At 37.9% G+C, this 17,329-nt stretch overlaps 1 protein-coding gene and 1 pseudogene across 1 annotated transcript; both read right to left on the bottom strand.

Moving 5' to 3' along the window:
* Positions 1 to 8,439: 8,439 nt before the first annotated feature.
* LOC144648908 (sphingosine 1-phosphate receptor 1-like) lies at positions 8,440 to 9,644 on the bottom strand. Its single transcript, XM_078508355.1, has one exon. The coding sequence runs from the start codon at positions 9,606 to 9,608 to the stop codon at positions 8,733 to 8,735; it is 876 nt and encodes a 291-aa protein (XP_078364481.1). The 5' UTR covers positions 9,609 to 9,644; the 3' UTR covers positions 8,440 to 8,732.
* Positions 9,645 to 13,424: 3,780 nt separating this feature from the next.
* LOC144648018 (QRFP-like peptide receptor) lies at positions 13,425 to 14,414 on the bottom strand (annotated as a pseudogene).
* Positions 14,415 to 17,329: the final 2,915 nt, after the last annotated feature.

Below are 17,329 nucleotides of genomic sequence, written 5' to 3'. Positions count from 1 at the left end.
ACAGAACCCTACAGATTTCTGGCCGCCTTCAACTGAATATCAGGAACTTCTCTACGCACTGAGGTTCGTTGGAAGAGACGAGACACAATTGTTCTAAATTTAGCCATCCGTATGGCATACATAATAGGATTAACTAATGAATTAGCCAAAGTCAACACACTGAAAGAAATTGCAATTTGAAGACTCGATGGCAAGTGAGTTTCCCCGAAACTTAAACTTAAACTTAGTTAGAAACCTTGCCTCTTGTACCAGTTGTGACGTCATCACTTTTTACGAAAGGAGGTGCTTTTTATGATTAGCTGATAAAGAAGGCAAGGCACGCCTTAAATGAACACAATGCGATGACTTGTGGCAGAGATACTCGCATATAGTTCTACAAATTTGTACCCTTAAAATCTAGAGAAAAAAATCCACCCTGTCTTTCACTTTCTTCAGTGTTTAGGTGGAAAAATTTCCAACGTGCCCAAAGGCAACTAAAATGCCAACAAAAGCCACAAAAGAAAGTGAGAAATTAAAACAACACCGCAAAAAGGGAAAAGCCTGACCGGCTCTGATTTCCATATCTCCACCTCAAATTTTGCTTTCTACGCATGCCAGAAACGAAATATTAAAATACTTGCCTCGAAGTGGAAGAACGTGTTAGTTTGCACATTCAAATGAGCTTTTCTAGTGTTTTGCGGCATGTGATTGCCGTTTCATAAAATTATCTTTTAACTAATTACACATACATGTAGTTAGTGTTTATGACCACTCGGTTTTAGATTTTGCTTTTTTGCTTTCGGTCCATGTCAATCTCCCGTTTACATCCTTTGTTCATATTATAACTCTTGTTCGAATTGAAACTTGCCAACTTTCTTGAAGAATACCTTGAACGATAAATAATTTCAATCGAACTAATTTTTAAGAAATCGTCGTTTTATTTCAGAAAATGAAAAGAAGTACTTTGAAGGCAGCTTAAGGCAAAAGCATCGTGTTTTTAGAACAACCAAGTCAGTTTTCCAAGGTGTTACAAATGCAACCACAGTTGGAAAGCACAAAAACTTTTGCAGGTAGGAATGAAAAAAGACGCAGTGAAACTTGCATTATATAGCCTTCATGCTGCAGGAGCAACCTTTTTTTGCTTAATCAAAACCTAACCATATCTCATCTACGTTTTCTAGACTGTACTTAAAATACAATTTATTATCATTTAATCGTTAACTGGTACTCTATGTCGAGATCAAATGAGAACTTGAAAATGTTATATCAACGCAAAACTGTATTTTTCTCTAGCACTCGCGAAAAAAAATAGCTTTAAGAATATGCCGGTTTTAGTCAGTTTTGGGGTATACTAGCTTCTTTAAATTGAAAATTGTAAATCAGGAAAGATATGATCAACGCAAGTACAGGTGATTTGGTAGCTTACACTTTTTTGGATATTTTAGACACTGCAAAAGTCTAATTTTGTATTAAAAATCATTTATACTAATATTTTATTAAAAGCTTTTCAATGATACATCATGCCGTGAATAGAGGGCATAACAGTTTTCCAGTAGCCGAGATAGTTTTCCAGCTAATGAAGGATGTATATTTCATGTTGATAGCGTTAAATGCAAATTAATAAGAGTCTGGCGTTAGTAGAAATTTTAAAATGTCCCCAGGCTACGAATACTTGCTTTTCTAAACTGTGGCATCCTGATCGTGTAAAGTATTGGATTCAAAAATGAGTTCGCAAAGAAAAGCGCCTCACAAATGCCTCGCGTGCGCAAAAGCGCTTCTGCAGATAACTTACGTGACAGTTGAGACTCTAGGAAAGTTAACAACACATATGGAATCCACACCGACAGAGAGGCTAGCGTTTCTTTCTGAGCTTGGCCGCGGTAAGCGTGCTGCGGTTGTTCGCTGCATCGCACCGTTACAAAAATCCCACAGTACTACAGCTTAGAATTAAAAGCGAACCAAAGACGCACGAAGCCACAATATACTAAACAAAGAACAAAACTACGATCGTGGTGTAAATAAAAAGATGCCACCCATATGCAAGACATCCAAATCTTGTACGACAGTCCCGACATTGAACGATGTCCCATTGGATTTCTTGTTGCATGCAGTCTCTCAACCATGTCAACTGAGATCAAATGGGAGACTTCGTTAAATATGTGGGAAGTATATCGATTTGCAATGACGTAAATTCTTTGGGTATTGACGAAGTCAAAGGGGCTGGAGGACGTCAATCGTAAAGTTAAATCTGACACCCTCTACGAGTCACGTTGAATCAGTCGGTAGGCAGGAAGGAGTAATGGATTTCCGTTAAATAAAACAGCACAAATTCAATGGAATAAGGTCGCACACTAGATAATTATTCACTTTAGGAAAGATAAAACTCAACGACAAAACAAACTTTTTAAAGGGACTATGTTACGGAAATTTCGCGGATTTTTGGTCTAAACTGTTCTGAAATTATTGGAAGGCAACTTAATCCATAAAAAAAAACAAAACAAAACAGTATCTTTGAACATCTAAAGGAAGATATAACCATAATTGGTGGATAGAAAACAAGCTACGGCTATAAATATCAATTATTTGAAGACGCCCGGAAACGTTTGCCTGACGTTTTCAAATTGCAATCCATCCGCGCCATTCGCAGCCAATAAATATATGTTATTTGCCGGCCGGGAGGTCCGTATTGGGAAAAACTGTACCCGAGGTCTTGAGTACGGCCGAGGGCCGTGCTCAAGACCGAGGGTACAGTTTTTCCCAATACGGACCGACCTAGGCCGGCAAATAACGTTTTTATTTTTTTCTACTTTAATTTGTTTGGAAAAGAAACCAAGGAAAAATGTGTCGCAAAATCTTTGTTTGTATACGCGCGGATTTGATTTGATTTGAGTCCGACTCGATCGACCAGCAAGAGTGAAGAATACTGTTTGCTATTTAATTCCGAATAAACCGTACTCAATAAAGGTTCAGCATATTTAATTTACACTGCAGAGAATCAAGAAAAGGAAATGAAGTCATAAATATATCACAAATATGCCGCAAAACTTAACAAATTTAAATCGATTTCAGTCGACTTCCCGAACAATTCTCGATAAATGTTTTGAAAAGTCTTGAAAGGATCTTTGCTCGCAGGTTGTTAAGCCTATTTCTCTGACTCAAAAATACTCTTTGACTGAAAAACAGTAATTTAAGCTATTCAGACTTGTATTTAAATAATCCCTGCTCTTTTCGCAGCAGAATTTTGTTTTGATAAACAGTGCCAAACTGAAATAAATGCGTTGTGTCTACGTACGGCACAATATTGTGATAATTAAATTGTCCGTTTTTAATCAAAGAATCTCATTTCCTTGAATGATGGCAAATAGTGCTCTGTTTGACAGATAAACATGTCAGTTTAACTCATAGATAGAGTCTAAAAACCCGCGGTGAAGTTTACCGTAATGGCGTGAAAATCATTGCAAAATGCACAAACAACACGGGCAAACTACGAACGGCAAACTACAACTCAATTTTGCTGAGAAAGAAAGAAATGCTCGCCTTTTGAAGGACTTTGAGGCCTTTAATTCCACTGCTTTTTAGTCCTTTCAAATTTACAACAGTTGATGAACAGTTATTTCGATTTTGGAGAGCAAAACTTTCATGTATTCGTTCGTCTTACTGCAAGAACTGATTTCGCGCGGAACTGCATCTAATCCCGTTCCGTTGACCGCGGTCAAGATCGAAAAATTCCGCCCGCTCCCGGAACCAATCAGATTGCAGGATTCGGTTCATCTTGCCCGCTCGCGCGCTGAGAAAAAAATAAATATGGGTTATTGACCAAGCGTGAGGTCAAGATGGCAGGATATTGGCCAAGTTCTTTTTTTGCGTGTTTATGGACCGAGACGAAGTCGAGGTCCATAAACACGCAAAAAAAGAACGAGGCCAATATCCTGCCATCTTGACCGGACAAGCTTGGTCAATAAAGGATTTATTATATGACTTTTTTCGAGCACTGAAAAGGAAGCCAGTTGCATGCACAATCAATGGCGCGCGCTAAAGTCATTTTATTGGTTTAAAAGTTTAGTGAGTGACTGTCAAATTCTTGAATGAATCGAGACGAAGAAACACGATGCGACAACATCAAAATTTAGCTCTTTTTAACCATCAAAAGGATATCGAAATTGCTTAAATTTTCGAATCAACGTTGACTTTGAAGCCTTGAAACAAGAATTTCCATTCCATCTGGCCACCAGCTTTTGAGTATTGGACGCTTTGCAGAGTATTTGCTCGCTTCTGGCGCTTTTATAGTTGTGCAAACCTGCCGCGACACGAGCTGAAATTGTGGTTGTTGAAAGCGTTTGGGACTTTCCACTTCACGGGAAAAGCTTGAACTTTTCTACATCATTAATTTAAATGTTCGACCCACCCATTATTCGACGTGAGCGTTTATACAGGCTTCGGTGAAAAGATGTTAAGCTTGCAGTGCCTGGTTCTCCGTGCCGTCCGCTTTATGCAGATTTGAAGATGTTACACAAGTTTTCCGAGTACTTCTTCAGGTATGCCACTGTTCTCAGTCTCTCCCTTTTCCGCCAAACAAAACTGATATCATGTCTTGAAGTCGCTTTGCGAATTAATTTTTGTATTAGCCGGTTTTTGCGGCAAATAAAATTCACGAAACTCGTTAACATTTGTAGTCTTTGTAGTTTAATTTGTTTGCTTTCATTCGTTTTAAAACCTATTTCTTTGTTATCGGACTTCCTTTCGCTGGAAACAGACAGAAAATCTTTGTGTTGTTTCGGAAAATAGCTTCATAGCGAAAAATTACGACGAAAAGCTTTTTCAAGTAGCTTTGGAAAAAAGTTTTTCGCTTGCGGGAGCACAGAGGACGATCCCGAGCGGTCAAGATGGCTCCATCTTGACCGCTCGGGTAGCCAATCAGAGCACGAATTTCGCTTCATCTTGACCGCTCACGGAGCTAGTCATATAATAATGCTAGTTAACAGATTCAGTGCGCTAATATAGCAATTTTTAATATAAATGGACTGTTTTTTTCAGATTTTATGCGACACAAATATACATTTTGGCGGTTCATAAATCTGGTAAAATCCGTGATTTTTCTTTATACACCAATATAAATACACCGTTTTATATTGGCTTACTTTAATGTTCTGAATTGTCGAGAACTATTTTAATGAAGTTTAAATTTCACACAAAATTTCCTTGCCTGTATTTTAACGTAACCATTTCAAGTGATCGTAACAAGAGCTGGTCGTTTACGAGAATGAGCTACGCGATCATATATAGAGGCTGGTCGCTTACCAGAGCTTTTAGCATAAAGCTTTCACCTTTTTTTTTTAATAGTTTATTGCAGACAAACAATAAAAAAGGAAAAGAAAAAGACGACTACATACAATGTTGTTACTTACAGAAATGAACTTAAAATACAATACAGATAATATAAAATAATAGTTACGATACTCGTTAACAATGCTTATATATAATGCTTGCTTAGTTTGATGATAAAGAAGCTATACATACATTTAAGACGAAAAGTAGCAAAGGAAAAAAAAAGTAAATAAATGAGTTCAAGGCGACTACAAAGACTGATTGCACTAAAAAGAAAGCGAGAAAAAAGAAAAGAATATTAAGTGCCTTACAGGATTTCAGCTGAATAAAGATTTTAGATTTGAATTTGAGATTTTGAATTACCTTTTTCGATTGATAGGTTATCTTTTAGAAAGGCTAGGAAGGTTTCGAAGTAGAAGTGTTGTTCGTCTCTTGAGGCAGTGTAGATATAATATTTAGTGAGTAAACAGAGGTTTAAACCAAGTCGTAAAGGAAAGTTAATTGTAAAACCATAGATAATGTTGTAAATATTAAAGATGGTAAATTTTAAGCTCGTTAATGAATAATAAAGATAAGATGTTCTACATGACACGAGCATGGGACAAAGAAAAATTCTGAGTCCCCGGCGGGAATCGAACCCATGGCCTCCCAGAATACCGGTTGGGCGCTCTAACCAACTGAGCTACGCGAGACTCGTTGTGAGCTGGGCCATTTTACTAGGTTGATATGTGACACGCGTCCTGCATACTGCTAGGATCAGCAATGTCGAATTCATCAAGTTTTGTAGTAAATAATAAAGATGGTAAATTTTAAGCTCGGTAATGAATAATAAAGATAAGATGTTCTACATGACACGAGCATGGGACAAAGAAAAATTCTGAGTCCCCGGCGGGAATCGAACCCATGGCCTCCCAGAATACCGGTTGGGCGCTCTAACCAACTGAGCTACGAGAGACTCGTTGTGAGCTGGGCCATTTTACTAGGTTGATATGTGACACGCGTCCTGCATACTGCTGTGTGTCAGTGTTACTCAGAATTTTTCTTTGTCCCATGCTCGTGTCATGTAGAACATCTTATCTTTATTTTATCATAGATAATGTTTTTTCTCGTGTAGCTCAATGGAATCATCATTTTTGACGTTCCACCACGTAACAAAAGTATTCCAGAAAGTCTGTACATTCGGACAAGAGACAAAAAGATGTTTTAGGGTTTGTGTTTGCGCGCATAGGTGGCATTTATCATGATCCTTGATTTTATCTCTGTAAAGGGTTGAATTGGTTGGTAAAATATGGTGAATGATTTTGAATTGGAAGATAGAAAGTCGAGTGTCTTTAGTTACTTTAAAAGGAATGCTGTAGATAGCGCATATTGTGTCATCGCCCAGACCCAATTGCTTCATTCTTCTTTCTGCGGTCGGGGTTTCAAACTTTTTGTTTATAAGAATTTTAGTAGCCACTTTGCATGACAATTTATCGATGTCTATTTTCTGTTATGGTGTGAAGCGCACTGCTCCTCGTTAGTGGAACCTTTTAGTAAGCGGATCCAGCTAGGGGGTATGGCATTACATAAGCCATAGTACTTGAGAAATGTTGTTTTGATTTGGAATTTAGTGTAGAATTCATTAAATGTCAAGACATAGAAGATATCTTTGATTCGGACGACCTCCGATTCGTGCCATTTTCTATAGTACACAGAGAAGCCTTCAATTTTAATAAAAGAGTTGTTCCATATGATTTCATTAAGTATTTGTTCTTTGGTTTTTGGAGTGTGTTGGTTAATAGTCTGCCAGATGTAAAGGACGTCCTTATAAAAGGTGATAGGAATATCTATTTTAAGAGATTTTAATAAAGCTTTCAACTTCAGTCTCAGGATACGAGGGTCCTGAAGGTGTATAATGAGAACTGGGATTTGGGAAAATTTTCGTTAGAAAAAAGAGGATAATACTTGTTTGCGCGGAGATATGAAATTGAAATTTATCCGATGTTTTCTGAAAATTTTCGAAGATTTCGGAAGATTGCCAAGGAAGATCCGAAGATGTTTCGACTAATATCAATAAACTTTGGCCTAGTGAGCATTGAAACATGGCAAAGTCTGTGAGCTGATTGGTAAAAAATAATATCACACATGTGTGGATATTATTTTTATCCACACATGTGTGATACCATTTTTATCGATTTGCCACCACTCGCTATACCACTGCAGTGTAAATAATTGGGTCACTGAGACTGGGATTTGGTCACTGGAACTGGAATCACAGACAGAAAATCAATAGAACTGGGACTAGGATTTTGAAAATTTGGGTAAACAATAGGCTAGTAAATGGGATTTCCCCCCCCCCCCCCCCCCCCCCCCACACACACACACACGCACTTCAGGACCCTCGGATTACACTCTTTGTCCAACCATGCATATTCATCATCTTGAACTTTTAATTCGACATCTTTACCATCGAACTTTATTTAGCGATGTTATCAACTTATGTTACGTAAATGTGGTCAAATGTTGACAGTATACTTTTAATGACTAATACGAATCAGAAGCTGAGACTGGTCGCTTACGAGAGCTAAAACCAAAGGAAAAGACCAGTAACTGTTATCCAAAAGTAGTCGCGGTCGCTTACAGGATTATACAAATGGTAAGCCCTCAATCGATCTGCTTTTGATGTTAAAATTAAAAAAAAGATCTGCTTTAATTTTGATATGTCAGGCCTAAATCGATTGAACTGCACAGTGAAGATAAAGTTTCTATTCTATTCTATTCTATTCTATTCTATTCGTCCTTTTTTATAATCTCCAATTTTTTGCTCAGGGGATTTCCATTTTCATGACCACTCAATAACACCAACTTAGTGAATTGCACATTGCACACAAATATAAACTAAAAAAATGATATATCGGAATAAGGCTCTGCATTTAAAGTTACCTCATTCTCTTTTGCCTGTACTTGTTATGGTTAAGGGGACATTATGCCTTAATTTGAATGACATTTTAGGAGGTTTAAGGAAGGGATTGAAGGAAGAAAAAATTGGAAACACCACCCGACAGTTGATCTCTTCGCAAGAGCACTCCAGGTTGTCAGGGGACTGTCTGGTGTCCGTCTACCAATTTTTAACTAAAAATTATAATTTCAAAAACACAAATCTCCAATATGTTTTATTTCTCTATCTTCTCCTAGCCTGCGTTGCAGACGACCAAAATCCCGGTTACCGGGGTTTTGTTTGTATTCAACGCAGGCTATCTTCTTCCAACATCTCCAACAATCACCCAAAACTATACAAAACACCGTTAAACATAGACATATGAGATAATGAGAGCGTTTTTGCATTCCTTGAAACACGAACGAGATATTTCCGTTAAACCCGCGTTAAGCTGTGCAAAAACGACCTTCGGGTATAAAGAACACTAGAGCAACAATTCTTTACGAGTTCTTTAAATCGAGCTCAAAGAAATTTGTCCAATTCCAGAGTGTCTAGCACAAGTTATCAGCCGAATACTTGCTTTTCTGAACTGCGGCATCCTGATCGTGTATAGTATTGGATTCACAAACGAGTTAGCAAAGAAGAGCGCCTCACAAACTCCTCGCGTGCGCAAAAGCGCCTCTGCAGACAACTTCTCTGACAGATGAGACTCCAGGAAAGTGAATAACACATATGGAATCCAGACTGATAGGGATACTAGCGTGACAATGAACAGTGTCATCGTAAACCTTCTTTCCTTCTGAGCTTGGCCACGGTGAGCGTGCTGCGGTTGTTCGCTGCATCGCACCGTTACAAAAATCCCACAGTAACTGCAGCTTAGAATTAAAAGCGAACCAAAGACGCACGAAGCCACGATATACCAGACTTGCGTCCCGATTATGTCGTAATATAAGAACAAAACTACGATCGTGGTGTAAATAAAAGATGCCACCCATATGCAAGACATCCAAATCTTGTACGACAGTCCCGACATTGAGCGATGTCCCATTGGATTTCTTGTAGCATGTAGTCTCTCAACTGAGATCGACACCAAAAACGCAAGGGAACATCCAAAAAACAGTGTGTCAACTCCATGTGTGGAAATGAACCACGCAGGTGTTATCTCGACATTCCAAAACCCAAAAGTGTTCCCACGACGAAAAACAGAAGTTGGTATCACAAGTCCGCCGACACCCATATCAGCCGCTGATAGGTTGATAAGTAGGTATGTACTGCGCTTGCGGACCTTTCGGTCTTTGGTGAAGACGATAATCGTGAACAAGTTGAGTACAACGACGATGATGGCCTCAAGTATAAACAGCGAGCACCAAAAATATCCTTCTTCCATGCTGGTGAGAAGTGCGGGCTCTGTTGGTTTGGATATTGCCAGTGATGTGTTGTTTGTTACCGTAGTGACATCTGCTGGAAAAACGGAAACAATTATTTCTGTTTTCACACCCTTTTACTACACTCCTTTTTTATGATGGCTGCCTGAAACTCTCCCGAGCTTGCTCTAATAAGCTTCTTGTATTTGCTATAAATAATGTATTATTGCCTTTATATTGCTTCCTTTAAATTCTGCTGGTCGCTTAAGAACATGGCATAACATATTACAATAACATAAAGCAATCAAAGGCCCTTTGGCCTGTCTCATGTTACGCATATTTCAACAGTTATTATGTGTTTTATGATTCTCTGTTCCAACAATTAACGTTAAGGTAGCATTTCCTAATGTAGAGAAATATAAGAGAATAATATAGGGCAAAGAGAATTGTGGATTCTTTATACTGTAGTAACCATTTTTGATGTGTTAGATCCCGCATCTTGCGTTTAATTACAGGCCATCCTTTATATTTTTTTGCCTACAACAAGGAAGGCATCTCTTTCTCGCCAAAACAATTTTATTTATTATTCCGCTTGCAAATTTACTACCCGGTCCTTTTTCATGCTCCATGCGAATCCCGCATCCCGCACTTTTTTCCATCGCTTTCTCGAATCCCCTTTTTTACTTTCCTCAAAAGTAAATTAAAAAAGACTAATCTATGCAAAATTAGTCAATAAATGTAACATGTAGATATTGCTAGTCTTGCTATGCATCTTGTGTCCTTAGGAGAAAAGTCTCAATGCCACTGCTTGCCTTTAATTTGCACTCAAGCAGTCGTGACTTCCGGGTTTTCTCCGAACCCTTAACTTGTCGGGATTTCTTCAAATATATTTCTATTAATCCTATGTGGCATTAATATTATTCCTACCTAGAATTAATTTTTGTCCAAAGCTTTTGAAGATTGACACAATTAAACGATCTAAGGCGTCCATATCACTGTCTTATGCATTCTTGGACCCTTTTGCTTGGATCTAAATATACGAATCCTTTATATAATATATTTTACTTAGAGCGTCTACCAATAGCAGTAACTGTTGGTAATTTTCTACTCGCTCGGCATCCCTTTCATGAACGTTAAACACCACACGTACTTTGTGAGCTCTTGCTGGTCTACCGGAATCTCCCCTACTCCACTTTGCATCTTCAAGCACTAAGCTAGGAATAAATGCAAAGCTAGCTATGATCTATGATGTCACCTAATAATTAACTGTTTGAAACAGCTGAAATAGTTTTTTTCGTGAACCTCACATCATATACAATGTGCTAACCATGTCAGTTCCCAGATAATATTTTCATCCACAAAAGGCGCCAAGAGACGAGAGAAATTCATGTTCATAGTTGCCATTGTGATATGCCGGCTCTGAACCTCGAAACAGCTAGTGTCTTTGGGATTGTCGATATTTTTTTACGCAGCTGGTAGTTACTCCTTTCTTAATGTCCCCTTTTTTGTAAAAGCATGACATGCCCACGGCACGAATTCGCTAGCCCAGAGGCGCTTGTTCCTTTTCAGTTACTTCTAGGGTCAACATCGTGGAATACAGCTCTAAGCATATGCAAGTGACCGTCATGTGACTGGTGTGATTAGTGTTATGTCCTGTCAGTCCCGTGTTATGTCAGCAGTGTGTCTGTCATAACATTCACGGAAATTTCATCTGGATTATAATAGAGATTAATATTAATCCGGATGATATTATTAATAATAACCTAATCCTTCCAATTTTTTGTCGTGCCTTAATCTATTACTGGATTATAATAATATATTACTGGATTATAATAATCTATTACCAGATTATAATAACCCTATTATAATTTATTGTTATTATAATCCACGGATTAATATTTATCCGAGTTGTCCTGTCATTAGGTTCCAATTTCGTTATTTTTAATTTTAGCTACGTAATTTTTATCTAGTCCTGCTGATTAAACAGAAAAAGCGACCGGCAGGACTGTTTTAGTGAAAGGGTAAATAAAAAATTGTTTAATGAGGGTTGCACATAACAGTCTTGCGACTGACGAACCTGTGGTTCTCGGATTCCCGATCGAATTCGAATTTAAAAGTGTCGGGGTTTTTTTTAGAGGGGGGTAAACTGGAGAGCCCAGAGAGCAACCCTTTGGAGAAAGGACAAGAATCAACCCACATATAACGCCCACATTGGTGGGAGGCGAGCGCTCTCACTACTGCGCCATCCCTGCTTACTCATGGGTTGCATGTAAATGTATTATAATATTAAATAGACAAAATATTCAAGTCAGTTTTCCCAGAAAGGGACTCGAGTAAATAAAACCATGAACAGGTGTCAAGGAAGAGAGACAGTGCGATGTGAAGGGTGGTTGAGAGTTTGCGATACTGGAAATTCTGACTTTTTTGCATTTTATTGATTCCTAATTTTAAAAAGAGCGTTCGAAACCGTTCATCAAAGTCGTTTGAATCAAATACAGAGTATTCATGAAATAATTATTTAAGAAAAATACATACGGAGTTTTTAAAATGGCAACAAAAAATAATTATTGTAAAGTGTACGGTTATGAACGTAACATTACATTACAGGGAATACAAAATAGCTACAAAATGATTGCAAAGCCAATGTCAAAAGAAAGGTTATAAACCCTTCTGCGAAATTTCTCAGGTGTTAATAAGATCAAATACAATATAGGTTTGAAAGATTTATTACAGTAAAAACCCGCGTATAAGAACCTAACATTTTAGAACCTGTTAGGCTAAAATTTCATTATTAAGTACCCTTCACATAAGAACTATTTTAGGCTAAAATTCTAAAACAGGTTCTTATTTTCAAAAAAGAAAAAAATTTATAATACAGTCTGTACACATTATAGTTACAGCAGTTATCATGTTATGTTGTTTTGTATACAAGATTTATTGGGAATTATAGTGAAGGTTACAGTATAGGTTTGAAATAGTATAGTATTTGCTTACCGAAGCCTCCAAGAATACTGTTATTGGACATTAAATACTAGATCATTTAAAAAATCTACTTTATTTCTTGAACAAAAGTTAAGAACCTAATTTAAAACATAGTTAGCCTAATTTTACACTAAATACCATTTATATAAGAACCTGTTTAGGCTAACTTGAAAAAACCTAGGTTCTCATACGCGGGTTTTTACTGTATTTACAATTTTCAGGTCGACTAGCTTCCTATGACTTAAGAAAATTGCATATAAAGTGTACAACTAGCTACAAAATGGCTGTATAAAGCCAGTGTCCAAAGAACGGATAAAAACAGTTAAGCAGACTTAAGGAAATTAAATATTGAGTTTTTAAAATGGCCACAAAATGATCGTAAAGTAATTTCCCAAAGAACGGTGGTTAAAAACAGTTCTGTAAAGTGTCCTACTCTTCACTGAAGTGCGAAATCTATTGGGCAAGTTTCAGGTCGATTTTAAAGAAGTATCATCATTTAGAAAAATCTTAGTCAACTCTTTATGTTTTATTCCGAGCAGTTTTTCCTCTATGTATCGACCATGTTATTAAAATCCTCTACTATGTTTTGTGACTAGCAGAAAATTAGGCATTTGGAATACAACTGTTTTAACCGAAACGAAAAACAAGGTCTCTTACTCTTCGCTCAAGTTTATTTTGTGATCATGAAGCACTTATCATATTTCACGTTTTTACATTATCCGCTGTAGGCATCTCTACGTTACAGACATAAAACACGTCTTGTCTGATTTCGAGAAATCATTTGTTTAACCTTATACCAACGCTTTAGGGCTTGATTTTAGTTAATTGCTTTTTACGAACTGCTCCCTAAACTTTGCTTAGTTTCGAAAGCATCTAAGGAGACTCTTAAGCGCTTGTCGATAATTTCCACTAAAAATAAAGCAAATCCAAGGGTTTATAGTACAACTTGCGTGAGCCATGATCATGGCAACAAACGTAAAGTATACGAAGCTACAAGACCAGGCCTTGTGTCGAACACTTTGACAATCATGCAGGCGATACTGTAGGGCAGCCAGCATGCTGCAAACCCTAGCACAATAGCAACGGTGGAGTCACCTGTGTTTCGAGCGTTATATAGGTATTATAGTAAAGGACGGCTGTCAGCAATAATGGGGTGTAAAAGAATACAACAGACATTACTACAAAGTAAGTTTCAAAAGACAAGGACTCTCCAAAGGCTTCATTCCACCGCAGCTCACACGCCAACTTCCCCTGATTCTCCACAAGTTTGTAGCTAAAAAGGTACACAGAGTTGATAGCCATTGCGACGATCCAAGTGGCGAGAATGAAGAAGCGGCACAGCTTTGAACTGATGAGTGGAGGACGGAGGGGAAATACCACAGCACCATTTCTATCCACTGCTATCAGAACCAGGCTCTAAATAGACACAGCAGCGGAACTATCGGCTAAGAATGTAAGCAGCTTACATAAAACTTGGCCAAGAGTACCACCGATCAGCCACGAGTCGACGTACAACTTTGTTACAATCCGAGGGAATAGGAAAATCGGGAACAGCAGATCGGACATGGCCATGTTTACGATTAATAAGTTGATGGGCTTTCTCATGGTTTTCGTCTTGTAGACAACTTTTCCGATGAAGATGTTTCCAGCCATCGAGACAACAAAGATAAGGCAGTAAGCAAGGGTTGCCCCGATTTTTGTTGCTGTAGAGCTATATATATAGTAGCAGCTCCATATATGTTGTGTTCCATTCATCGTTGTGTTCGCACTGTAGTTCTCGTTTGCCAACATTTCGGGTATTCACGTTTCTTCTTCAGCTTCTTCACTCACAATGTGTTTCATCTGTTTTTTTTTTTTTTTTTAACAATAAAGCACCACTCTATTTATATTCTACTAAAGGCGGAATAATGTTTCGACTTGATGCAAAACATGCGCAAACGATAAATAATTTAATACCTTACAACGTCTTTCAAAACAACCTAATTTGACGAAAATGGAAAAATTGATAGTAATCACTTTGTCGGGCGATTTTAGATGGATATTCACGTTTTGCGAAAATTTCCGGACTATCTATATGCTAGGAGTGTTTATGATTTTTTAGCAGCCCAAGGAAAACGGGAAGATTGGCAGCTTGTGTCCCACATTTTAATTATAGTTCTACCATATTAATGTTCACGTTTAATTGTCTGTTAGCTTTTGCTCGACAGCTTGAGAATGCCTCGCTTATAAGGGCCTGTTTATATGGAGGAGAGTTGTCCCTGGTAGGAGGGCTACCCTCTCCCCCGAGCTATCTTTTGCCGAGCGTTTATATGAAAAAGTTGTCCCTGTTGACCGAGCCAAAACTTGGCCCTCTCGGTTCAAAAGACTGGCGAGAGTTGTTTTGAAACATCTATTATGTTTGCCTTTTTTAAATAAGGAACGCTGAAACATCGACCACGACCATTTTTTGGACAAATTTACCGCCGAATTCGATTTCAATATATCTGCAATTTTGTTTTGGTCGACTGCGGCGTTTGCGCATGCTCTGTATGTGTCAACTTGTTCCTGGTAGACGAGGCGAAAATAACCAAACTGTTTATATGGAAAAAAGTTGGCTCGCTCCCCAGGGTCGCCCTACCTTCAAAGCGAGTGACCCTCCACCCAGGGTCACCCTGCCCCCCGAGCCAACTTTGCAATTTCTCATATAAACAGTTCGCAGCTATTTATAAAGAAACGTATGAAAAGCTATCTCGCCCGGGGTGGCTCGGTATGGAGGGTAACCCTCCTACCAGGGACAACTCTCCTCCATATAAACAAGCCCTAAGTTCAGTCGTACTGCATTGTAATGCAAATCAGTTAAGTCATTTTTTTAAAAAAGGCTATATAATTTCAGCTAAAAGTCCATTTAAATTTTCTAATATTTGTTAAACCATACATTTTATAGACACTGCCAAACCGATTATATATTTTTTTATGTTTCAAATGAAAGCAAAACGCGAGCATAATAATATTAACTCTTGCTTCTAAATTTACTACAACAGCTGGTTAAGGTGGTTTCCAAATTAAGTTAATGAAACATGATCAATTATACTGGGCATCGTTAATTTGCATTTTATTTATTCAAGTACTCGTCTATTAATCTTCTACTAACCTGCGAATACCCCGGGGGCGAGTACAGACACAATCCGGGTCTCGGCGGGACTCTACGAAAGGGTTATACGAGAAGGCTCCGCCCGAAGAGAGTACCTTTTTCAAACTGTAGGTATAGCGTGTTGAGTTCAGACCACGGGGCCAAGCCTATAGTGCCTATATTTAGTACTCCCGGATTCGATGTGTAATGAAGCCGCAGACCTATGCTATCTGACTATTTAAAAGCTTCATCTTCCTCTTTACTTTAGAAATTTCAACTCTAATGAATTTTTTTCCTTCAATTACTCGGGTATTACTGAAGTTTGGAAACATCTGAGCACCGCACGCGGAAAGTGACTGACAGAAGCTACCGGTTAAGGCTTCCACGCATTCAACAAACAAGTTGGATATTTTTCTCTTTTTTGAGAAAACTAAAAAAGCAAGAGCTTATTGCCTTTGAATGCAAACTCTGATAGAACAGGCGTATAATCGAGTACAACACGCAAAATAATAGCGGAAAAATAAATTGCGAAATAAACCGTTAAAGTGGAACTGAAAACTTTAGCTTGTATTTTAACTCTTAGCTGATCAATCTGATAACTAAGAACGGAGACGTCGGGACAGACTTTTTATTCTAATTATAATCTGCGAGTCACGTTGAACCAGTCGGTGGACAGGAAGGAGTAATGGATTTCCGTTAAATAAAACAGCACACATTCAATGGAATAAGGTCGCACACTAGATAATTATTCACTTTAGGAAAAATAAAACTCAACGACAAAACAAACTTTTTAAAGCGACTATGTCACGGAAATTTTGCGGATTTTTGGTCTAAACTGTTCTGAAAATAGTGGAAGGCAACTTAATCCATAAAAAAACAGTATCTTTGAACATCTAAAGGAAGATATAACCATAATTTGCGGATAGAAATCAAGCTACGGCTAAAAATATCGATTTTTTGAAGACGCCCGCTTTCCCCCCCCCCCCCCCCCCCCCAAAAAAAAAAAAAAAAGAAGAAAAAAAATAAAAAAAAAAGGTATGCGAGCGAGGGGGGGGAGAAAAAAGAAGAGGATTTGAAATAAAGAAAAAGAAAAACGAAAAAATAATTGTTTTATTATACGTTTTCAAACAATTTCCATTACTTTTTCTAGCGCCGGGGTAAAACTTTGTCAGAGCATTGGCCAAAGCGGTTTTATCTTGTGGTTCCTCCAGGTTCTTCTCTATCAAATAATCATTCAGAATTTTTACACTTGTTTTTGTTGTTCTCTTGGTGTTTTTAAAATCTTTATTCTCGATCAAAATTTTCAATTCCTCTTCGGAAACGGAGGCGAATCGCTCAGCCATATTTTCAAAAGTTTGACAGCACTACACGGACGAGGGGCTTGGAAACTAGGCGGACTTTGAACTCGACATGATAACCCAATATCTGCTGCAGATATTGGGTTATCATGTCAAGTTCACATGCTACTGTATATTGACTGAATGCTCTCGACCAATCACATGTTTTAAAGTAATTCTAATGGATAATAATGCTAGTTAACAGATTCAGTGCTCTAATATAGCAATTTTTAATATAAATAGACAGTTATTTTCAAATTTTATGCGACACAAATATACATTTTGGCGGTTCAAAAATCTGGTAAAATCCGTGACA

This window comes from Oculina patagonica, chromosome 4 (genome assembly GCF_052425735.1).
Source record: "Oculina patagonica isolate OP01 chromosome 4, crgOcupat, whole genome shotgun sequence".
Classification (NCBI taxonomy): Eukaryota; Metazoa; Cnidaria; class Anthozoa; order Scleractinia; family Oculinidae; genus Oculina; species Oculina patagonica.
Note: the sequence above shows the minus strand (reverse complement) of the source record. Positions and strands in the feature narration are given on the sequence as shown.